We start from the raw sequence: 25270 nt of genomic DNA on the forward strand, positions 1-25270 counted from the left end.
CTGATTTGGATTGCAGTCAAATGAACCACTGAGAACCCATAATTATTCAGATGTGGTGTAATGTGCAGAAATTTTCTAAGCTAAGAGTAAATTTGAGCTTTTTTCAGCGTGTCTGTAGCTGAATAATTGCATAAGTTCTTCCCAAATTTGCTTCATAAGTTCAAGGGTAGGATTACTTTTATTTACTTTTGCTCCGGTGGGCAAAACTGTCTACTTGAGTTTTTTCCTTCCCTCTTCAGTGATGTGTATTTTACTCACAGGTTTGACTTCATTTCATAGCACTCAAAAACAGGATTTCAAAAGAATTTCTGTCATTTGGAGAAAAATTATGTAGTGTTGTACAACTGCAGACAGCGATCAGCTGCAAGTCAGATGCACAGATCTGCCTGGCTCTCGATGCTCCTCCAGTCTGTGGTCGTGCTCGTAACTCAGCGTCCTGCTTTCTTAGGCACTTCTGCACTTACCTGAGACATCCATCAGGCTTTCAGCATCGTCCTCCCCACTGCAGGACACGTTCCCCCTGGGATCAAGAGTGAGAGGTGTGTGGGAGCCGCTCCCTGGTACCCTCTCCCTCATCTGCAGAGGCTCCAGCAGGAGTTCAGCAGCTCCGAACTGCCCCTCCTGGGGTACGGTCCCTGACGCCCCATCTCCCGCAGTGCAGCAAAACCATCGGCTGCCTTTCTGCCCCTCCTCAGGTTCAGAGAGCTAGTGTTTATGGACCCCGTATTGTAAAAAAAAATTGTAAGCATCGTTGGTGTTAATGCTAATTCATCCTTCAGGAAAAAAAAAAATGAAAAAAAATGAAATACTCTTTTAAAGTTCTTCAAGAAAATAAAATAGGAAAAGGAACAGAGGAGCAGAACTTGAAAATGTGAAGAGCTAGCTGGCTCAAAACTGGGAGGCTCAGTTCTAAAAACCAGCAGTCTTTTTTTTTTTAAAAGGCAGCTCTGTCATAGGTCAGGCAGACTTGAGAGAGGTTTGGGTCAGACTGTGAAATGGTTCAAATACTGGTCAACATAGTTGACCAACTAGTCAACATGTTGGCTAGTCAACATGTAGTTGTCTTTGGAGACTGTGCTGGTTCTGAGTATTACAAAAACCAGTGAATTATTCAGGTATCAGGCAAATTGCAGGTTAGTTATATGGTCATAGTGGTTTTAAAAAACAAGGAGCCATTTTGGTCTTCCAGACCAGGTTGTTACCAAGATGTTTGCTCATCAAGTTTTCTTGTGTTGGCTTTTTGGAGCAAAGGTCGTCGTCGTCCTGCTGGCACCATTCCTATTGTGATGTGACCCAAACCTAAAGTTTGGTGTCTGAGTGACTCCACAATGAAAGTTTTCAGTCCTGTTACTTTTCCTAACGATTTTACAAACCAAACTGCAAATAAAACTCCAATATCTACTGATTCAGACTGTTTGTTAAGGCAAGAGGAATTTGATGTGTAAGTTATTGTGGGCTTCGAACAATATTGAGAAATGTTTGGCATCGGTTTCCAACTACGTCCTATCAGTAACTGTAAAACCAGACTGGTAACAATGGGAATAAAAAATGTTGCTAAGGAATGATTGATTTTTTCATACATTTTTTCCAGCAGACATATTCTATTTGTGTTCCCGCAGTTATTTGCATAACATTGCTGCTGTAAGCCGGTGAATATGCCTTGTTGTCATAATAACCCTTTTGAAATCAGTGTCAAAACACTTCACATCGGATGTTAGCTGATAAACCAACCATGAAACTTCTATTACTTGTGATTTTTATGAAGGTCACTGTTCTGTTAACATTTCTTTTTTTTTTTTTTTTTTTAAGACTTTGATTTAGATGCTGACTTTTCAGGACAGCTCGTTCCAAGTTAGAGTTTTGGAAGTAAAAGACACAGTTGAAGGAACTTGAAATACTGTTTTGTTTTTTTTTTTCAAATTATTTTTGAGAACTACACAAAATACATTGAGATGACTGTCCCTCGGTGACAATGCACACAATTAGAGTTGTTTGTTTTTATGAACAGGTAACTTCCAAAGAGGGAGAATCTCAGTGCAAGGAGAAGCATGCAGTTCTGCTTAGCCCCGTGGGAAAACTGGAGATATCTGGGTGTGAAACAGGCTTACATGAAATAAAACTTCCAAAAATGAGTGTGCTGCCAAATGGGTAAGTTCATGTCCTATTGATCCTATGTTTGAGTGTGTAGGAGAGGAAACAGATTGCCCAGAGGATCTCAGGCAGACTGTGTGTGCTTGTTTTTACCAGCCATATCGAAAACACCGCGCTTTCTCCTGTGAGAGGCAAAGCAGCCTTGAGCACCTTTAAGGAATGGCAGTTGCAGAATGCACTTTTCTCTGCATCTTTAATACTAGCTAAAAAATGTCCTAAAAGACAAGCATGCTTATAGTAGGTTTTGAATGTATGTCCTGCCCCCTCGTTTTGGACAGACCTGTGAATCTGCCACTGACAAGTGACACTTGCCAGTGTGTTTTGTAAAACCGTATCTAGATAGATATACTCCAGCAGGCAGAACTAGGTTTGAATAAGTCATTACTGCAAACTACTAGTGAGATCTTTGGTTTGTTTTTATAATTTATAATGTCTTCTGGAGTTCAGTGGGTGTATACGATAGGGGAGGTAGTGTCTCAAATGTAGGACTGATTGAGGAGGTACTGGTACTTGTTATGGTTGAATGGAAGCGCTTTTCAGTCTACTGAAGTACTGTCCTGTTTGGATCCTTTTTTTCTGTGTTGTTTCTTTTTTTTTTTTCTTTATTTGTGAGGAAAAGCTGACGTTTTTAGAAGAAATACAGAATTATTTTCTTTGTTATGTTCTTTTCTGGTATGGATTTTCCTTTGCCAAAATTGCTAGATGCCAAATTTCTTTGCCAAATCCTCAGCCAAAATTAAAGCTACTAACACTAATTATTAAAGCTTGTTTCCTCAGCCATTTTCTGGTAATGAAGTTGCAGCCTTTGCCACAGTCTTACAACAATGATTTGTGGTTTTTTTTCTGATATGACCCAAACAGGTTTCATTTTCTTCCCTCCATATTGTCCTTCCCCACTCTGCTTTTCTCTTTTTAAAATTTCCTTTGACTTGTGGGGTTTTCCCTTTTCTCTTTTTCTATTTTACTACCCTTGTAATTTTTTAAGTGTGCGTGACATTAATCACAAATATGAAGCATAATGTGTATTCTGGTTGAAATATGTTTTTACCGCTAATTCTAAAACCTTCAAGCCTCTGGATTTGACAGTTTTGCCAACTCCAGTGATATGGAAATAAGTACTCCGGTTTCCTTCATACTCTGATTGCAGTATTGGATTTCTGCTGATGAGGAATGAAAGTAAAACAGTGTTTAGGATAAGGCTGAAGCTTGCCTTTGCTACAGAACAGCTTCTGGCTGGAGCACAACTAAAGCAGGTGATGACTTTTCACCTTTGAGAAGAGAAAATGTCAGTGAGTGGTTGGAGGAATAGTAAGATAAAGCTCTAAATACTCTTGAAGGTGGTGAATATAAGAAATTGTGTTTTCTTTTGTATGAAAACAAAAGCTGAAGACAGAAACAGTCATGAAGTTATAGGTATTAACAAACACAGGCTTGAAGTGAAATGACGTATTATTGGAAGAAAGTAATTCAAGGCTATTAATTGGTAAAGGCCAAGAAGGTGGGTGGGGAGGTATTGTTATACGGGGTATGTTCATGTAGCTCTCCCGGAAGGTAAGAGCAAAGGTCTGTTGTTATGACTCCTCTCTTTAATATTGAGTTTTTGAATGTTTTACTTAGTAACTTGCCATCTTTTTCTGAACAAAGTTTTCAGGGACAGTAAGATATTATTAGAGCAAGTGGGGGTGGGGGAACAGAGTAGAGAATTGGTCTTTCAGACACAAACCTTTTTCCACAAAAATACACTTGTGTGCCCCAAACTACTTTTTTTTTTTTTTTACTCATTTCTGCACAAAATAAAGTTGCTGCTACTCACAAACCGTGTGTTTCTCCCATCCTTAAATTTAAGTCTAGCTATAAGGCAAGATCTCTTTCTTTTATACAGAGAGCTTTTGTTTTCCATTGTGGCAGGGTTTGCCCCTTGCTAACGTGTAGTATGGCCGGGTTGGTTGGTTGAAGAAGGATCGTGTGACCTTGTCTTCAGGCAGAAGTCAGGAATTCTAGATTCTTTTCCTATTTCCTTGATTTTTTGTTTGATCTTGATGCATCCTTTTTTTTTTGTGCTTAGCTGACTTAATTTCCCAGTCTCCCAGAAGCGTTGAGGCTTTAGTAGCATCTTGATAACACTTAGCTTATCAGATTGCAGGATTTTTTTCTGCAAAAATTGTTATACTGCAGAGGGAATATTACTGGAGAGTGATCCAGTAGTTAACAGTACGCGGGTTATTCTTACAATTACTTTAGGAACTTAAAACTGAAAAATGGGTGGAAGGTGGGACTTTCTTTTGTCTTAACTGATGATAAAGTTCTAAAAATTTTAAAGCCATCTGTAAATGTTTGTGCTGAAGTATAACATTTAATCTCTTCTACTCATCGCTAGTGAATAGCTGTTAAATCTGGCCTCATTATTTTTGACAGAATAAAATAAAAACAAAGCAGTGCCCAGTGTTTCTCCTAACTGGCTAATAAACACCATGGTAAGGAGATTGGGTAGGAAAAAAAAAAACCATAAGAAACATAAAAATTGATTTTAATGGACCCCTGTCAGAGAGAACCATAATGAGCGCAAGTCTAGTAATAAATATTGGTATTCAGCACCACAGTTGCTGAGACTTTTCATGTAGAATTGCATGTAACAATCAATATAGATTTTAGGGTTTTTTAACAACAAAAATAAGTAAACCTTTGAAATATATAAATACTTAAGACTTGCAATCTGTCAGACAAACCTCCTAGTTATAGAAAAATCTGATAAGAGTGCCTGGTTAATGGCATAATCAGGTTGTGGAGATCTTGCTCTATTTTACAGCTTGTAAAATGCTCTGCAGTTAATCACCTGAGATTACAACCTATTCTGTGATGGCTCTCCTTAAAACTTAAGAACACAGACTGTAATGTAGACTAAAAGGAGAAGCAACAAAGTAAAATTCAGTTTTCAGTATGCTTGAAAGAAATTGATCTATTAATGAGATGAAACTAATTGTAATAACCTGAGGTTATTCTGCTCCTTGTGAAACTAGCAGAGTTTAAAAGTCAAGGCATGTAATGGCGTAATGATTTCTGTTTGGGGGGGAGGAATTTTTATTCAAGCTTTACATATATGTAAGGAAAAAAGATGGATAGATAGATAGATAGATAGATAGATAGATAGATAGATAGAAAGGTAGATAGGTAGGTAGATAGGTAGATAGAAATATTTTTTTCATATAAAAGGAATTTCACCTAAATATAATCTTGAAAATTTCAATTTGCTGAATGCTGACTAAAAGTGTTTTTAACAGTTTTGCAATCTAAGTGCAGTGCTAACAATTGGTTGTCCTAAACCAGTAACTTGAAAGCACCAGTTTCTACTTTAATCCAGGTATTTAAGTTGTGGATTGAATTGTTCACTGGCCATTTAATTTGGCATTGTGAATTAATCTAAGATTAATTAGGTCTAAGATACCCGAATCGGCACCAGAGCCGATTACGTCGGTGTCAGAGTGGGTTGGCTGGAGCAGCCAGCTTCCCGGGGTTTGATGCCGATACGTGGTGCGTCGCTGGCTGCGGTACTTTCATTCCACACGCAGCGCCGTACGGAGGTGCAGGCTTCGGGTTCGCAGCCCGACTGAAGGACCACATATTTGTTATTGGGTTGTTTCTGAAGCGAGTTGCTATGTATTGCTTCAGGATTGTGAAGTGTGGAAGAAGTATACTTAAGGTGAAGCTTGTTTTTATAAATTTCTCCCTCTTCTAGGAACTCAGGTTCACGGTTCACATTTTTATAAAAAACTAAAAGTGTATATATATTTTTAGTACTGTATCAGCCATTGTATTTCTTTCTTTCAGCGTATACAAATATTGCCTTCTTGATCAAAAGTAATGCTTCTTTCCTCCACTGTTCCTGCCTGAAATATTGCCAGTGTTTAACTCTATTTGCTCATGTCCAAAAGAAAAACTTGTGGTTTCTTTTTTCCACTGTTACTCTACTTCTGAGTGTCTTTAGCAGCTTCGAAGTTTCAGATTTAGTTTTCTCGTTCTTCCACTTTCTCCTGCAGTGTTCTCGCCCTGGGATGATTGTTTGGAGATTTTTTACTCCTGAAGTGCGGTGGTAAATCACCAGCTTGGTGGTCGGCGCCACATTTGTGACTTCTGTCACCAATAACAGAAAGCGCGCTGCTATCTTCCTCCGCTAAGTATTTGCAGCACAACATGCTTTGGGAAGACGGGGATGTTGGCGTAGCAGTTAGGGTGCCAAGGCAGGAACAGCTTTTGGCCGTGTTGCAGTAGTGCAGATGCCTTCAGGAATTTCCCGTGCCGCGGGTTCCCTGCCACCCGACGTTCAGCCACCGCCACGGCTTTCACAGCCAGCTCGTTTGCTAATGCAGAGCCGAGAGGTGGCACCTGGAGGATTTCAGCCGAAGGAGGAGCAGTGACGGGCCTTCAGGTAAACTGGGACAGCTCCCAGCCTGGGATTTGACAGAACTGTCGTGCTGAGCGCTGGGTCGTTCATAGTGTGACGTACTACCACGCGTTTAGGGATGTGCTTGTGAAATGAAACTTAAATTCACAATTGTGCTAACGTGCTGATATTCCGACATCCGCCAAATGACAGAAGGATGCAGCTGTTGGTAATTTTTTCACGTAGAAGCTGAGCTGAGCTGGCTGCGGTCTGTCGCTGGGGCAGGATCCGGATGACCTGGGGGCAGCCGCCCGCCTCGACGCCGTGCTGCTGCTCCTCCAGGGCACGTGGCTGCCCGACACAGGCACCGGGGCTACATACCTGGGCAGAAATAGATGTGTGCAAATGGTCCCCTCTCACGTGGACTCGGGGAATTGGGTATTTGTCAGCGTGGATGTGGATTTGAACTCAAGACTGCAGAAAAGTTGCTAGTGTATTGCAATTTCTCTGTAGCATTTCGTTTCCCCCATCTTACTGACAGTCAGAGGAGGAGGAACAAGGAACCACTCTGGCCATTCCTGTATTAGTAATCTGCCAACACCTTTCAAGGGTGAATCTACAAGTTCAACAAGTTAGCTAGTGTTTCAGTCTCTGTGCCAGATTAACATTATCAGAAACTCTCCAGAATCTTTCTAAGCCGGTTTCCAGCCATTACAGACTCAAAGAAAATCTCAAGTGTGTCAAAATGCAGCTAACGCAGCGGTGTATGGGAGTCTGATAAGAGCCTAGAACAATAACTTGGAGAGGTGTGAACCACTCCGTTCATCTCCGAGGTATTTAATCATAGCCAGTGATGATGGTTTAAATGTCAACTTTGCTAACTGTTTCATTCCTCATACTGTAAAATTTACTGTGAGTGATATCTCACTTTGATGCCACAAGTGGGAGGCATTTGGGAGAGTGCCACTCCTCCTATTTTTCCAATAAGCATCAGCCAAGGCTAAGAAACTTAGTGGAGCTCAGGGGCATACTAAAAACCAACTGACGGAGATAGGTATGCAACTACTCCACTTAGCTGTTTTGAATAGATGTCTGTTTTACCACAAACACCTGAAGTTAAGCGAGTTAAGTGTACAGAGGGTTATTGACAGTAATGTGGAAGAGGTGTGATTATTCCCCGTTCAGTTCTTCCTTAAAATTGTTGTGTGACAGTAGAGATTTTATAATTGAAGTGGAATTGGAGGAAACCTGATTGAGACAAAGTACACACTTGGGGAAAAAAATAGCTAATGATTTTGTGATGATCTCTAAATGTAAAGCAGGGGAAAAAAAGGTGTACTAGATACCTCTCTGAAACTTAAGCTAGTGGTAGAATCGGCTCTATACACTTAATGGCATTTCTTCAGAAAAGACATTATGTACCTGGAAGGAACCACTGGGCTCTTTTTCTACTGAAGATTGTATTTGCAGCCATTATTCTTGTGCAAGTAGAGCTGTGTTGATGATTATTTCATAAGGCCAAGACCGCTGTCCATATGGAGTCATCCTATGGTCCACACACCACAACATTAAAAAAGAAAATTATAAGAAATCTCTCCACTTCTTAAAAAATTATATTTATTTTTGGTTGGTTTTCTTAACAGCAAGTTCTGTTGCAGTGTTTGTCCTCCGTAAGGTCACGGTCCTGCCCCCACAGGGGAAGATGTTAAAACGTTGACTGTGGACAAGTCCAGATGCATCGCTTTCCTGCCAGCTGAAACAGAGCACTTACTATTGTAAATACCATAATCATCCAAGCTGACGGCATTTATCAATGATCAAAGTATGCTTTGCGTGGCACTTTCCTTTTTTATAGTTTAATGTATTTAATTACTGTTTACAGTGACTGGAAAATGGTTCATTAGATGGATCTTTTGTAGGCATTAATATAAACAGATTAGGTTTGAGATACAGTCCGCATTTGATGCGAGTCTGAATGTATTAAGTCCCTCAGTAGAGGCTAGGTGAAAGGCTTGGACTGCTGCACGTGCTCTTGGCTTCTGTACTTTGTTCCCAAAAGCTTCAAGGTACGGCTTTGGCTGACCCGAGAGTGTCGCCCTTCTGGGGCGCAGCTTTTCTTTTCTTTCCATTAGACCATTCTGAGTTGGATATCTTGTGTGGTGTTCTTTAAAGGCCGCGGGATTAAAAGTCTTCCAGCCGTGCCTCTTCCTGATGGGATCCCTGTTATTACTTTTAAAGCTCCTTTTCCTGTGCCTTCTTCCAGAAAGTCATCTTCCCCTCCCCAGCCAGTTGGAGCAGCTGAAGCATTGAGAAAGCTCTTTCACTCCAGATCACCTTGTTCGTGACACCGGGGAGCCTGCAGCAGCCGTGAGCGAGCAGCATTTAAACTTTTAGCTAGTGAAGCGAGCACTTGGCTTGTGCCAAAGAGGCCTTCAGAATAAATCCAGCCAGGACAGTGCGCTGTCAGGCTGGTATGTAAGTGCCAAAAGTATGGTTGCAACTTCAGCGTGTTATGGTGCTGCCGTGTTAGATTTTTAGCTGTTGGACACAAGGCTGTTTCAGAATGAACCTCTGAGTATGATTATAGCTAGTAACCTGAGTGCTTCAAGGACTCCTGTCTGTATTTTGTCGTTCTTGAGCATTTTAAGTTAGAAAGCCAAAAGGGATGTAATTTACTGCTTGCCCGATAAAAGGACCGCAGCACAGTCCAAACTGTTGGGCAAAATCCAGGCAGGTTTTTAGACCTTTAGTTCACCTGAAAATGAAAGGAAAGCCCTACATGTGAGCCAGTACCGGTGCTCTGTGTTGGGCTGTTTGGTCTGCTTCTCTCTTGCGTTTTAACCCTTCACAATCCTGACAATGCTCATGTATATATTGATGCACAACTTGAAAGTAGGTTTTGGGTATCTGTGTAGAATGATCACCAAAAGGAGAAGGCCAGTCTTCCCTCGTCCATCTTTCTGTTTCTCAGTCTTTTATTTCTGCGTGTTGTTTAACTTGTGGCACTTAAGCTGTCGCAAACCTCATTGAGTGTTCTGCTGCTCGACTTAAGCATCTGCATCTTTTCTTTCTAGATAATAGGAAGATGATGCTTGTTACTTTTTTTCAAATTATTGCAAAATACCAGGAGGAGGTATATTTAAAAGAAAAAAAGAAAAAAAAGAAATATTACCTTCTCTGGAAGAAGTGTCTACAAATATCCAGGCATCAATCTTTATTTCAGCAGATTCAATGGATGTGGCAGGAAGAGTTATTATATAGCATAGTCCTCCTTTTATTAAAAATAAACTGGGCTAGTTTTTTTCTCAGTTTCTTGTGGAGATGCTACAGATTGTTTATGCTGCATCAAGGTAAGAAAACTTTTTATTGGAAATGGTGCTTCAAAAACTTAAACAAAATAAAGTGTAAAAACATCTAGAAAGTTTAGACTTTGTCAAACAAAGCCTTACACATAGTACAGCTCAAATACTTAGTTTCATATCTTTTTTGAAATGGTTTGCAGGGTAAGCTTTACTGGCAGGTGTGGATGGTGCACTTTATTTTGCATGAGTGGAGAAAAAAATAAAAAATTCCTTTTTCACTTAAACTGAGGTGAATCTCAAGCAACTCCTCTGTAATCAATACTGTACTTTAGATGTGTTATTTTTCCTGACAGCACTGCTGCATTTCTATTCATCTGTCAAAGACAGTATTGCAAGATTCAAATAGGAGTGCTTTTTGCAAGTCTTCACAGTTGTGTTTTTTTCCCATAAATCTAACTGGAGAAGCCTTTGAGGACTCTGCGTTAAAAATAATAATAATAATACATTCTAATGTGCTAATTATTATCCGTGCTAATCTTCTGATGTTTTAAAATCTGTAATGTTAACATGGACAATGTCATGTCAAAATAGTCAAACATCTATTTTAGTGTGCAGAAGAACAGCTTTGCTGCTAGACTTGTGTGCATTTGTAAACCTGGGTGGCTGGCCAAGACTTCTAAGCAGGAAATGTTATAACAACGCAGTGATCACATTTTACAATGATGATATTTTAAAATGGCAAAAATAACAACAAACTGTATTGGATAATATAACTTGTGCAGACACCCACTCGAAAATCCCACAAATATGATGGGTTTATTTCTAGTGCAGAAGATATAGAGCCATAGTAGTTATGAAAAATAATTTCGCCAAAGAGGGTTGTGAGAATTTGTCTATGCAGCCTCATGTTTTCACAAAATTTCTTAGGAAAGAAATCTTTTCTTGACACCCTGCCCTATACTATGCCACAGATATTATGCCTGGTGTATCTTTACTAACTCCTTCTGTAATTCAGACCATGAGTGGAACCTTTCCACTTCTCATGCCAGAGGTAGATTAATGCAGTGGAGCATTTTTCCATTGCAAATCCTTGCTATAAAGATGGGAGAATGGACTGCATAATGCCATGGATTATGTTTCTATTATAGATCTGAATTAGTGCGTATTCTTAAATATAGCAAATCTTTGTCTTGGTTTTCTTCCCAGGCTTTTCTAGTCCTCAAAAAAAAAAATAATAATAATAAAAAAATCTAGATACATAGGCAGATAGTGCCAAGGATAATTTAAAGCCACAGAGTTGTTTTGAGATTAAGCAGTGGCGTATAAGTACAGAGGCCCACCTGGACAATACGGCCCCTTCCTGCAGACCCGTGAGGGAACTGAATTGAAAACCAGTGTTTTGCTGAGCAGCCTGTGATGTCTTCGTGAAGAGCCTTGAGTATGCAAATGCCACGATCAGAGCATTGTATACTCTTAGGAAAGTGTCAGGGTTCTTTGGGGTTTATCTGGTATTTTCTGATTTTGCCCATTTGTAGCTGGAGATGTCACAGCAACAGCCGGTCATTATTTGCTCCTTTGGTTCGTGCACTTGCAGTAAAGCTCACGAAGATCACATACATAACGCTTGTGCTAATCACAGTTATTCTTCAAAAGCCTACCTTGATTCATTGTCTAAAGAAAACTTAACGCTTCTGACTGGGTAGGACAAAACCCAGCGAATGATACTGGAATGCAGAGCTGCAGGGTAATAGTGTCCTGAACCCGCGTACCACCGCGGCAGTGGGCTCGCCTGTGCAATTACACCGATTTCAGTCAAATGCAAATGATCTTCAGAAAACCGTGTCAGAAGAGAAAGAGTTAAATTCTAAAATCTTATCCTGTAACTGTAAATGCCATTTTTCTTTCTTCACAAATGTAACCTTTTAACATTTATTTTTAGCTTTTGCATTAATATATGTAAAAATATTAAAAGCTCTTGTATATTACATTAAAAACTTATGTCAGCTGCCCTGCTTTTTCCTATTTATTAAAACTTTTCAAGCAGTGAAAACATTTTACTTGTTAATGAGGGGAAGAAGGAAAATTAATGACATAGAGCTTGGATCTTCCAAGATGTCTCCTTTTAACCATGCAAAACCAGCTCTTTTTCTTACACTATGTAGTTTAATTTCTGTGTTAGGGTTCAGTAAGCAAATGCAAATAGATTTAATGATTTGCATCAGTAGATCACTTCTCAGTTTAATATCCTCTGATATTTTGGTCAAGGACTTTTTCTTTGGAAGGCTAGTGCTGTTTTGTAGACTAAAAATATTAATAATGGTAGCATTGTTATGTTCAAGTAAAGCAAGGCAAATGTATAACTTATTCAAAAGCAGCATCTCGTATTATCTTCTCACCAAGATCATGCAGTGGAAAAAGTTATCCAGAAAAAGACACTTAAGAAATAATTGTGACTTGCTGATCATATTAAACATTTAGTGCTGGTTTCCGTATCACATCTCATCTCATTTTCCTTCAGTATCAGGATTTCAAAATTCTGACACAAAGTGCTCCTGCCAGTAGTGAAGGACCTCACCCCGGTATTGGCACGTGGAGCGGGTGCCACGTCAGCTGGGAAGGCTGGAGGCTGCCGGAGGACCCCGCTGTACAGCCCACACCTCAGGCTTTCTCTGAAAGCCTCAAGCTTGTGGTTTTGCCTTTTGCTGTCAATATCAGCAGGTACAAAGCTGTTCCTAGAAACATGGTGATTTATATTTTCTGCATGTACTTTCTGAATATTAAATCTAAGTGTAATTTACATAGACTCAAATCCAAGTCCCATTGAAGTCTGGGAACTGTCACTTCAGCAGGAGAGACTGAGTGGTCCCTTGCAGTTCTTATAAACATTTCTGAAAGTTTTAAAATCTTAAATGCATAAGTCTTATGTTAGCAAAACACATCAATAGGCAGTAACTGAGCTCTTCTATGCTGCTGGCATTATATGCCAGAGGCCAGTAAGGGTGATATGGTAGGAGTTTGCTGCAGACCGTGGTATTGAGGGGGGACTGGAAATGTCCATCTAGTAGTGTGGAACAGAACTGCATCCTCCTCAAATTAGAAAAGACTTAATTGGCGATTTTTAAATCCATTGTCAAAGGATTTTGCATTATCTTTCCTGGTGAAAAGAATATAACTGTTCCACTGTTAAGATGATTTAATCGCCGACATTGTCAGCAATTGCCTAACTATATCATCTTTAAATCAAACTTCCCCAAATTCCTTAAAGGACTTATTCATTAAACGATTAAGTGAGAAGAATTCTAGGGATAGATATACCAGAGACTCAGCATCCATCGTTGTTAGTTCTCAGAAGTCCTGATTCAGTAAAAATAAGTTCCTATTGGATTTTGAAGAATTTAAAGTTGTTTAGTACATATAATCCTTCAAGTGATAAATACTCACAATTGCCTCTTTGCACATTAAAATGAGTCCTTGTTGGTAATAAAAGCTTTTTTGATTGCTTCTAAACTTCTGAGTGAACGTATTATGTCATAAACAGCAAATGTGAAATCCTGGTGATCATTTAATCAAATTAGGTTTTGAACAGCTATCAATTTCTTTAGTTAATTTTGACATTTGGGAGGCCTACTGTTGTAGTCTACTAATACGTAAATTGTCATTCGTACTAATAGATTTTTTTAATTGCATTTTATTTTGCTTAATAATATTGTAGATTTATACATGATTTTACAGATTGCCTGGTGTGAAAGAGGACTATTGTAGAGGATATTTCTGCTTGTGCTAGTTCAGGGCAGGAAGCAGTAAAGCAACAAGGTAAAATTAAAATAAGCTTGTCTCTTAGACTATCAGTCAATTTTTGTTTTCATTTATCTCTCCTCATCGTTAGTGATGCGTGCCCTTGATTTGGTCATCCCGCAGTTAGGTTTTGCTCATGTTCAGGCTATTATGATTAACGTAGTCTCTCTGTACAGTAACCATCCTGCTTCTGTAGATGTTTTGTTCATATTATGTGCTCTTTGTGTTGTGATTGTTTCATGGGCACTGTGATACAGATGTGTGTGGCACCACCACTGATTTAATACGCAGACACACACACAAACAAAATTATCTTATCCTGGAGATGCTGGGCAGACACTGCCTGGCTTGGTGTCAGCTTGGCTCCCGGGAGGAGGAAAGGCATCTAGCACTTAGAGTTTCAGCTGCACAAATGGTGAGCATGTTCTGGTCCTAATGGAAAGCCTCTCCGGAGCTGGAAAGAAAACATTCCAAAAGACTAGTTTTTTACCACATTCATTGCACTGTATTACTGGACGGCTAGACATATTTATCACATATGAGAACCATGTTGGAAAGCTGCCTGTCTTACAGACATTCAGGATTTGAGATATATATATTTTTACTATGGAGTGTCTGGGCAATTAGATTATTTTTCAAGTTTTTTTACTTCAGTCGTATGCACTGCAAAGATGCAGGATAGGGACTGTGGTTTAGCTGCCATACAGACCGTTCCACAAGGACAAAGTGATGTGACACTGAAATGCTTCTTAAATCTTTATTTACCACGTAATGGCAGGCTGTTTTGTTTTCATCCTGCCCCAACCAACCTGTGGCACTGAAGTTGCTCATATGAAAGGCCTTGAAAGTCTACTTTAATAAGATAAATATTTTTACTGTCCTTTGAGTTTCAATGAGAAACCTCTTAACTTTCCTAAAAGTGAATTGAAGGTTTCATCACAGGTTGCTGTCAAGAAGAATGAGTCTCCCTGAAAGAGTGGCCGTTGGGTTCACGGGTGGATCAGTCCACACTAATGTAAAAAACATACTCGTCTGTAGGAATAGGTATGGCCATCAGGCAATTATTGCATTATTTAAAAAGCATTATGGAAATACACCAAGTTGTTGATGGCTGTTCCATTAGACCTAGACCTCTTGTGGCACGTGGTGCTACAGTAGACTAATACAACCATGCTGATCAAAAGGCAGCCTGTGGAAAACTTCTTCTTGTGATGGCTAGCTGCCCTGAACAGCCTGGGGTACAGATGCCTAGATATAAGGGAGAAAGAGAATATTTCCTCCCACTTTTTAAACTCTTCACGTTCAATGATCAGACTTGGGAGGAGTTATAGAAAGTTTAACCACTATATGAAAGAGTTGGTCATAAATATAAATCAGCTTATATTAAGGCAATTTGAAATGTACTACCTCAATAATTTGAAAGTAGTCATTTTTCACAGCTCATGAATGTTCCTCACCTCTGAAAATAGTTTGTTCTAATTTTAAACACTGACACGAACACTTGAATATAGAAAATGTCTCGTGTTTATGTATCTGAAATTCAAAAGTCCGGACTGACCTGATCTCTGTGTCGAACCCTTTCCCTCTCTCCCAGACAGAGTGCCAGAGCCTGCCTTGGTTCTCTCCACCTCTCTTTGAATTCTTGGAAACAATCTGATTTCTTCTGCCGATGGTGGCAGGTACCGCCACCCAACGTGGATGTCGTCTTTGGCAGGGGGGGACTTGTTGCTTGCTTTTGCAGGATTTTTCCATGTTAAAGTTTTTGGAGGTTTTCTGCTTTTGCTGCTCTGATGGTATGCTTGTCTGTTAAACCCGATCCCCATTTTACTTGGCTTCAGTGTTGGTTGCAATTTCTGTTGGTCATGGTTGGGATCACCTATCAACTCCTGTAGGTCAGGAGTTTTCTGTGTGCTGGGTAATATTGCTTGTGACTCTGAGCTTGTCCAGATGCTCTTCATTTATGCAGATATCCTCTGGGTTTTAAGATTTATGCTTCAGTGTGAAACAGAGGATATCCTCAGAGTTGTGATAGCATGTCTCGTTTCCTGTCTGTTCTGGGAAATACTTTTTTTTAATACATTTTTTTTTCAGAGAACTTATAGCAATAACAAAAGCAGACAACAAAAGAATACAGGAACAAAAATACATTCATGATGCATATGAATTCCAGTGTATGTAGGTAACTTGAACAAAGAATCTTCTGCCTGAACTAATGATAAATCAAAGTAAAGAAATGCCAAATGGTCAAAAAACACCCCCCAGGTATAATGGAGCTGAAGGAAAATAAAAAGTAGCAGTACACATACACATTCTTGTCAACATTTCTTACCTGCTGATAGTGCTGTATGTTCACATCTTGAATGAGTCAGACTTTTAACTTTGCCTGTGATGTAGATCTGGAATCTTGCATCCTTTTATAGGCTTCAGTATGTAAAGTAAAATGTCTTGTTTTGAAAGCAGTGTTATCTACACAGCCACTTTTAGCCCAGCATGCTAGGGGTAAAAATTCTGTTGTTGTTGTTGTTGGATTCTTTATATTTCCAAGAGACAAAGTAGGGCTGCTTCATGTTGGATTTAGCATTTAGATGACTGCAGGTATTTCTGATTTATGTCTGACTACTTACTGGTATTCATACCAAAAGCTTGCCCCATCTTAATTCTTAGTTTAATTGAAATCTTTAATAGATCTGGACATATATTTACTAATTTATTAAATAGTAGCCTTGCTGAAATAATAAAGACAGTTGTGACACTTGCATATTAAATTTTTGTTTTGTCTCAGTTCACATTGTTACTTTGTTACACTCAATACTTTTCTTTTGGGTCTATCACTTTGTTATCAAAAATCCGTAATAATTGGGATAATTTATCACCAAGATAACTCTTGACTTACACAACTTAACTACAGGCTCTGTCAGGCTAGCACTTACCAAATTGAAAGGTCTGCTTTGTTTTGGACTCCAGGAGAGACATCTGTGTACATTAATTGGGATACATCTTTTTCATTCATCCAGCACTTCTAAACTGGGAGTCCTGTTAAGTACTGACTTTCCACCTGGAGTAAACTTTTCAACTGCTAATGAATTGAATTTTAAAAATGGTCGTATTTTTCTTAATTGTTCCATCATTTAAAATAAATGGTCATGCTATTGCTTCTGAGTAATCCAGCATATGATGCCCTTGTTTGTTTGACAAATTCCTATGAAACTGGCATTCCCAACACATTTATCCAATAACGCAGGTGGCAGCATTTATTCTATATACTATGGACATTATTATATGGTACAAGTACTTTTCTGCCCACCAGAAATCCCTGAATTAGGTTTCAGTCTACAGAAGGGATCATCAGTTGAACAGTTAAGAATCTGTTTCAATGGATCTTTTAAGTAATGATGTTTGTTACTGTACATAGGAGGAGCCTTACTGGTTGAATTAGGATTGCAAAATATTTTTGTATACACCTAAAAAAAAAATCCCTAAAGATTTTTTTTTTAACTACTTGACCACTTGCGTGGGGAAGAGTTGGAGACTTGGGTTTGTTGGAGCTCTATTAAATAGCGCAACAGTCTTTCTGAGGCTCTTGAATATTTCTTTTTGAATTGAAAGGTGGATGAGTATTGTACATTTGTATTTGTTCATCTGATAATAGACAGTGAGAACAGGATGATGGGCTTTCCTTGGCAGTGGTTACTGAACCCGCCTTTCTCAGCCCCCACCCTTGGGACGCTGATACTGCAGCGAGCCAAGAGCTTAGCACCAGCGCCGCAGACACAAATTGAGGGCTTCGTCTGCGATGTTCATCCTGTACTTACTGAGTTTGTTGTCATAGAGGCTGCTTTATGGTAGTGCTTCAGGATTTTCCTGTTGCTATTCTGCTTTTGCAATGACACTTGGCCACTGCTGCCTGAGTTTCATTAGCTTGTTTTGCTGCTCTCTTTTCTTGCACATAGTCTCCCTCGTTTCTTGGTCTGGGATAAATATGGAACTGCGCTTCGTGTTGCACTTTCATTGTAAATTGCTCCATAAAAATTCTGTGTCTTTGTAGTTATTGTCTCATCTTTCATACTTGAGGGAATACATTTGCTATTGTATCTCTGCTCTACTTATCCATTTGTAGTCTTTTCCTTTCGGTGTAAGGCAAAGTCTTGAGCAATCTGTTTAGTAAAGCACTCTTTCTACTTCTTGTACCTTGACCATTTCTTTCTGGTACACAGATAACATCAGAGGTACTGTGTGGGGTTCCAGGTTCCTGTGTTTTATGTGGGTCTGGTCGTTATATTTAAAGGAAAGATACCTGGCTGTATCTAACAGTAAGTTTTTGACAGCGTGAACTCTTAATATTGCACATGAGAGTTGCTCTGACCCTGATTCCTTGTCCTCAGAACTGGAGGAACAGATTTTCATTTCTCTTTTGTAATCTGGCACAACTCAGATTTCCTACCTTTTTTTGTTCATTCTAAAATGCATTTAAAACAAAATAAGGTTTGTGGCTTATGATTTCTTTAGCATAAATTAATCGGAAGAAATCATAGTTCAGAATTGCTCTAGACAAGCAGTTGAAATAAACATTTGCAGTTATTTGTGTTGTCATGCAATCCTTTCACATTTAGATGTTTTTCTAGGAGATTGTATGTACTTCGTGTCTGTCTTAATTGTACAAGTGTATATAAAATTTATGAACAAAAACTTATGAAAGTGTTTCATGTAAAAATACAATTTAAACATGCTAATTTTATATCATCAATAGAAAGGACATAACTTCAGCTTTTTGCCACTGTCTTATGGCAAGTTATGAGCTAGAATCTACAAACTTTTATTTTCAAAATTTATGAGAAGACCCAACATTTCAGTACATTTTTTCGTATTTTTGAATATGATTACTTTCTCGTGTAACTTCTGAAAATTCAATCTTGACAAAATTGTAAAATCTTTTTTGTTCTTGTGCAGGGAAAAATGCCCTATCTTCTTCCAGTATGACAGCATTTCTAAAAATGAAAGAGCAAGGAAATGCTTTTCTGTCTTTTGGTACAGGAGTAAAATTGATTCCCGAACATGACTCTTTAGTTTTGTGCAGCTTTATTTCTTAAGCAATACCTATTACTGTAGTAACGGTTGGCAGAAGGATCAGGAATGCTGCTCAGAAAGCCAGGTACTGTCAGTTCTTTAGGTTGCATTAGAGGAACTGGTTTTCTACAGAGGAGCTGGACATCTCCATTGGTCTCAGGTCTCCCATGATGGGGCAGCTAAGTTACAGCCCAGCTGACCTTATGAAAAATACTGAGATCTAAGGAGAGGTTGAAATTCATTCCAATGTCCTCTAGCTTTGTTCTAGAAAACCTCATTTTGGGTGAAATCCTCATGGCCTCTTTGGTTTGCAAGGGTTGAAACTGTGCAAATGCCACTGTGTTTGCAAGATAAAATATTTAGCCATAATGCAGATGCCTTATCTCATAATGAATGTGAATGGACTTCACATGAATGTGAATGAATGCATAGAGAAAAATTAAGCTGCAGATTGCTTGTATTATTGCACGTTTTACTACAGAATTGCTACCAGTTGTGTGATGTCTCAAGTGTTTGACATCAGATAGAGCGCTGCCAGAGCATGTATTTTGATCTTCATTTACCAATAAAAAGTTTCACATCTTTATCATCTTAAAATGTCTTTAAGGTTAGAAAGATCTCTGTAGCCTGATAACTTCGGCGTTTAAGAACGTTAGTATATAAAAGTGAGGAAGAGAGTTGATGCCATTGTTCTGATTTAAATGACAAAATTATAGGCAGGTATGTTAATGAATATCTTTACTGAAGAACTAATTACTTAACTCAAACTCATCTTTTTCTTTTCTTTTCTTCCTATAACTAAGCAGATCCCAGCATATTTTACTTGAGCTGCTTTCGTGGAACTGCACGTTCTTAATTCCTTCGTGCCATTACCTCTTAGTAAATGTTTTTGGACCATGGTACGTGGAGGCGTTAGCAGGCTTTGTGGCTCTGGCCACTGCAGACGCGCAGGGTTTGGCTATGCCGAGGGGCAGACCGCGTTACAGAAATGGCACGTGAGCTCTGAAAAATGAAACGGAGATATTGCCTCTTAACAGCTGAAACTGAGTTATCGCATTTTAGGAGCAATCCTAATCCAGCCCGTATTGCTTGTGAACCTGATGCGGTGCCTGCACCTGGGGCTCTCCTGCTGCGTGCAGCTTCACGGCTTGACGGGGGCAGTGCGGCCATCCCCATGTCCAGCTCCTCCAGGGGCCTCGTGGGTGCGGCAGCGGCCGTAGCTAGAGCTCGTGGTCAGTATCTGAAAATCCTCTTTCATCTTCATCTCTTTGGGATGCAAAAGGACTTGTGGTAGGCCGTGTCAAGGCCACGTCACCTACTTAAGCCCCCACCATTCTCCTGTCCTTTACATTCCTGACGCTGCAGGGAAGGAGAGGGGAGGCCGGGAGGGTTTGGAGCTGCGCTGCCTCCTTGCATGTTCACCTCGGGGTGCCGTTGTCCAGTCGGGCTCCTTGCCGTGCTGCTGAGGCCAAGGGTAAGAGGCGAAACCCCAGTACTGCAGACTGGACAGGGTGGAGAACGTGGGCGCTTGAGATGAAGCATTGATAGCCGAGGAGAAGAACATGGTGGGATGTAGAAGAAAAGGAGGAGTTGGCAGAGGTGGTCTGTCACAAGTGAGCTGGAAAGAACCTCTGCTGAACGCTGGCAGCCACGGTGGCCAGGAGGCCTGTGGGGAGGCAGGGCAAGGCCACGTTCAGCCGCAGGTCATTTTAATCCTCCTGGGAGAGGGGATCTGCACAGGCCAAGGCGTCCCTGCAGGAGGGCGGCACGTCACACGCTGCCGGCTCCACACCAACCCACGCGTGGCATCTGGGATTTTGGTGTTCCCTTCCCCTAGAAGTCTGCTAACAGCTCGTTGGGCTTTAAATACCTTGGAGAAATAAGGGTCCTTTGTTCATCTCAGACAGCTTTGCAAGGTAGCGGTTTCCAAAACACAGTTATCTTCACAGCATCACTGGCTTCCAAAACCTTCATGGTGGCAACTCAGTGCTGTTACTCCCCGTTTGGCAGACGTGGCTTTTAGGATGTGGAGATGTGTGTGGCCATACCGGGGAGTAAATGGCTGCAGCTTCCCAGGCTGTTAAAACGTCTCCCCTGAAGAGAAATGTGGGTTACGGCCTGTTTCAGGCTGTACCGCGTCGCTGTCAGCTTGAAGTTTCCAGCAGTGCAGCAGGACCCACGCTTCCGTAATGTACAGTAGGCATTAACTATTTCGCTGGGATATATGAACTTTGGAAGTGTTTCTCTATATGTACAGCTTTGTACTTGAAAGAGGGTTGAATATTGACCTAATTTGTCTTTTAAAAGGACACAGAGTTTTACTAGAATACTTATGCTATTGAACTAGACAAATGCAGGTACTATTCCTTTGGTAGTCGGTGTAGAAGGTTGATGTGCTATAAGATTTACTGTGCATCACCTTAGCCATCATTCCCATAAGTATTAATTTTAACTCCACTAATAAGAAACTGAACAAAAGTGGAATTATGAGTTCAGTAGTATTCTATGAAAGGTCAGTTGTTAAAAAGGCAGAGTCTGACATTCTGTGAAAAAGGTGCCTTCATTAATCATCCTGATAGGATAGCATAGGATATTCTTGACCAATACCCACGAACCTTACAATATAATGGTTCAGGAAGTGGTGCTTAATTCTTTGTATAAAAACAAGGATTATTTGAATGAATGCACAATGGCCATTTTTAATACTGTAACATCGCTATTTCTCAATGCAAAGTACAGAAAAAATAATGGGGGTGTTTTTTGTAAGACACACTGTCATTATTTTAAAAGTTTGTTTGTTTTATAGAAGCATATATTCTTATGGGAATAATATTTAAAAATACATTTTAAAAGAATAAAAATGCAATAATACCAAACACCAATATTAATGTAATTTATAAAGTATTTATGACCTCTTAGAAGTATTTTCCTATAATATTGTTTGAATGTGCAGCTTTGTTTAACATTAATTCATCTCTGTAAATCTTGAACAATTACTCTTGTATGAAAACAACAGTTTTAATTGCGGTATATAGTGTTTTCTTGTGTGAAATTATTGTATTGTATTGTTTGTGTTTTATCCTTGTCCACCGTAGTGATAGCAATTTTAAAGTTAATACAAATTATATAAATTATTAAATCCAGGCCTAGTGGAACATTAATCAGTGGAACATCTTTATTGTGAATGTTCCTGACAGATTATGTTCACCGTGATGCCCATTAATGCACTGTATTGTAAGATCCGATGTCCATTACAGAATCCCCTTTGTTACTGGTGTCAGGTTTAATTCAGGACAGCAAATCTCAGTCCAGGTTGAACCTGCTTTTTATATTTGATGGAAAATACTGTTTTGGAAGTGAGGGATCTCACCTGATTAATTCTTTCAAAGTTATTAGTTTGTGTGGCGTATTCTGTGAAATGCGGAGTCTGCAATAGTCTTTTTCCTTTAATGTCATAATTTTGCATAATGGCTGTTTGTGCTACATTGACTAGGTCCATGGATTGCTTAACATAAGTGATTACATTTTCCTATGATTATAAACTCCCTCCATTAGAAATACTGTACAAAAACTTGTAAATGATTTGTTGTTTAAGCTTTCTACTTCATTAGCTGCAATGTACACTTTACAAGAGTCATTGTCTAAGAGTTAGTAATATTTGTAATGAGCTGTATAATATGGGTCCTTTTACTAAATTTAAAAACAGATGGTATCTGTTAACAACAGTTTATCATGCAAATTGAACCCTAGCAGAATTTTCTTTCAGTGGTTATGTTGCTGTAGGCCAAATGATGGTGTCTTGTTTTCGTTTTTTTTTATGTAATAACAGAAGGAAATAATTGTTGTTTATAGATAGTCGTGACAGATGCAAACTAGTCATGGTCAAAACTCTCCTCCCCAGAAGGAAAAATATAACCCTTTTTCTCTATTGAAAGAGTTAGATTTTCTTTCATGACTTTAACAAATGCTTTGATATTTAATTTCAACATTTGTCATTTTTTCTCTTCATTCCAGATTTTTTAGAAACACGCTTAAATTTTTCTCATTTAAGTTGTGAAGCAGCTGTAAGTGAGAATTTCCCTTTTGTGAGGACTTGAACATATTGATCTGAACAATTGAAAAGATCAGAGGATGTAATGTACTCGTTTTTCTTCTAACTTTAAAAACTAAAGCAAAATTTGAACATATTATATTAGCAGTTGTGAAATTGTAAGGAATCCTTTTACAGTATTCTTGTTGCCAGTCCTGAATGGGGGAAGACTTTGAAGTAGAGTCCCCATTTATAGTACTGTTTTTCCCCTCTTTACAAAAATATAAAGAATTATTATTTTTAAATATTTTATATTTATTTATTTATTTATTTATTTATGCCCTGGTGTGCCCAGCCCTCCGGTGGTTTACCCGCTTTCTTTTGATGCGGAAGAGGAGAAGGAGATGTATGATAGCAACCAGAGAAGACAAAACCTACCTTTTAGTTTGGCCGAAGAAAATGTTTAATAATCCCATCCAGGACAGCTGATTAGAGCCGGGACCGCTCCCATGTGACGAGGAGCACGGTGGGTGAGCAGCAACAGTGTGCAGGGACCAACAAGGATTGTTTGACCTGCTACAGAGAAGAGGGATCTTTCCAGATCAATCCTCTAGCGTAGGACATAACTGGAGACGATCACACGGAAGATGCTATGAAGAGGAGAATTGGGTTTTCACGGTTTTCTTTGTACGTGGCTTGAAGTTTTTGGTGTTTCCACCTGACAGGCAATCTCTTCCAGGGGCACTGTGCTGTAACGCTCAGTAAAGGCAGCCTGTTGTTCTGAAACAGACTCAGAGAGAGCTTTCTCATTCCTCTGTGCACACAGTATTCATGCTACCTTTTTCAGGACGGTTGTTACGGAGCTGTTTTGTCATTACTAGCCTAACCCAGATTTGATGCGGATACTAATGACTTCCTATCCTTGAGGCATGGGCTCTTATCTCTTAGTACTGAAGCTAGTGGAGTCGAGTCCTGGAATATCACTACGCTTTCTAGGTGTATAATCAATGACAGCACAAACTTATACTTGAGCTAGTCTCTGTGCTACAGGAGAATGTCATGTGAATAACTCTCCAGTTTTCCTTTACCGAGCACCGAGTTGGGTGGTTGTCATCAAACAGCACAAAATTCTGCTCACAATTCCCAACATAAAAGATATTTTGTTTGAAAACTGCTGTTACATGTGCAGCAAAATTAACATCTGTTGAAGTATAGCTTTTTTTTTTAATAAGCTGTGTAGACTGCCGTGTCCTATTTTTAGCTCTGCAGCTAGACCTGTGCTATTTTAAATCTCAGCCTGTGAAGCAAAGGCCATAGTGCTCGTGGTTCTTTTAAGTTCACTTAGCTTAGTGCTTGTACGTCTGACCCTTAGTGTTTTCGCCAGCTCTGTGGGCCTGATGGTAAGACTTGTGTTCCCACCATCCCCCAGTAAAATTTGTCTCCAGCCACTGTAACTAGACTAAAATCGTCTTTCCCCTTATAACACTGTTTTTACTCCAGAAGTGGTGCCTAGCAGGTCGCAGTGCTGGGTTATCCCATTCTGGCAGTCGGTAGACAAAAGAAGAGAGCAGGTGTAGTGCTGGGGTTCGTTGCAGAGGTGTGGGCAGTCGAGGAGGGTGAGAAGCTGAGCAAGACTGGAGCAGAAACCTCAACCAGCTCTCCTGGGTAGAGGTTGTAAGATACTATGCCCGATGCATTGGTAAGGAAATTTTTGTTGGTATTGCCCGATCCTACCCTTTAATAAGGACTTGCACTATTTTTTTTCAGTTCTAGCAGGGAAAAAAATAATTTAAAAAAAAAAAAATCTTGAAGTGGTGCTGCACAACTTGGGTGAGGGACCGGGGATTTAAGCGGAGTCAGGTATGACCTGGTGGCGTGGGGACAGCCGGAAGGCTGGTCAACACGTTGGACAAGACGCTGCCCTAGAAGAAAAGCAGGGAGGCACCCTGTGGAGGAGCGGGGTTGGAGCCATGCGGAAGGCAGTGCAGCCTTTCTGCCTCTTGGCCCAGTTTAGTCCCATAGGTATGAAAATACCTTGATACCCTTTCATGGTGCGTCGTGGGAGAATCCCACGTCTGCTCGGCTGCAGAGCATTGCTGACTCACACGCAACACTCACGTTGAGTCATCTGTCAAATGCCAGCGCTTTTCTTTGCCTGTATTTCTGAGCTAATTCGACCATTTTTACTCAGGGTACAAATGGACTAGCACCATGGAAAAACATCGGCACCGTTTATCTGAAGAAGACTGCGTTTTAAGCTGAAATGAACGAACAGAAGCCTCGGTGGGCTGTATTTCCCATAAAGGAGTGGGCGCTGGGTGAAGTCAGCTCTTGACGTGAGTTTCCTTCTGCTGCAAGCCCTCACCAGGCCGACTGCAAATCCAGTGACTCACTGGCCGAGGGACCGGCCTTCGTGCACGATGGTGCTGCTCTCTTAGTTGTCCACTGGGCCCAATTTATTCTAGGTCAGCTGTTACTTTGGGAAGGAGGCAAAACTAGAGCCCCTTATCTCTAGGACTTTGTTTTAGATTAACCCAAGGCTAGTAATGG

At 39.9% G+C, this 25270-nt stretch overlaps 1 protein-coding gene across 5 annotated transcripts in view; it reads left to right on the forward strand.

The window, feature by feature from the left end:
- Nucleotides 1–25270, forward strand: part of MGMT (O-6-methylguanine-DNA methyltransferase) — a 186295-nt gene that overhangs the window by 22167 nt on the left and 138858 nt on the right. For all 5 annotated transcript variants that reach the window (XR_014586915.1, XR_014586916.1, XM_083844684.1 and 2 more), the window contains exon 3: nt 2009–2148. Coding sequence is in view for 3 of the 5 variants with exons in the window: in XM_083844684.1 (XP_083700810.1) it covers nt 2009–2148 (140 nt within the window). In the remaining 2 variants the exon portion in view is untranslated. The remainder of the gene's footprint in view (nt 1–2008; nt 2149–25270) is intronic.

The sequence above is a fragment of the Anser anser genome, assembly GCF_964211835.1.
Source record: "Anser anser genome assembly, chromosome: 7".
NCBI lineage: Eukaryota > Metazoa > Chordata > Aves > Anseriformes > Anatidae > Anser > Anser anser.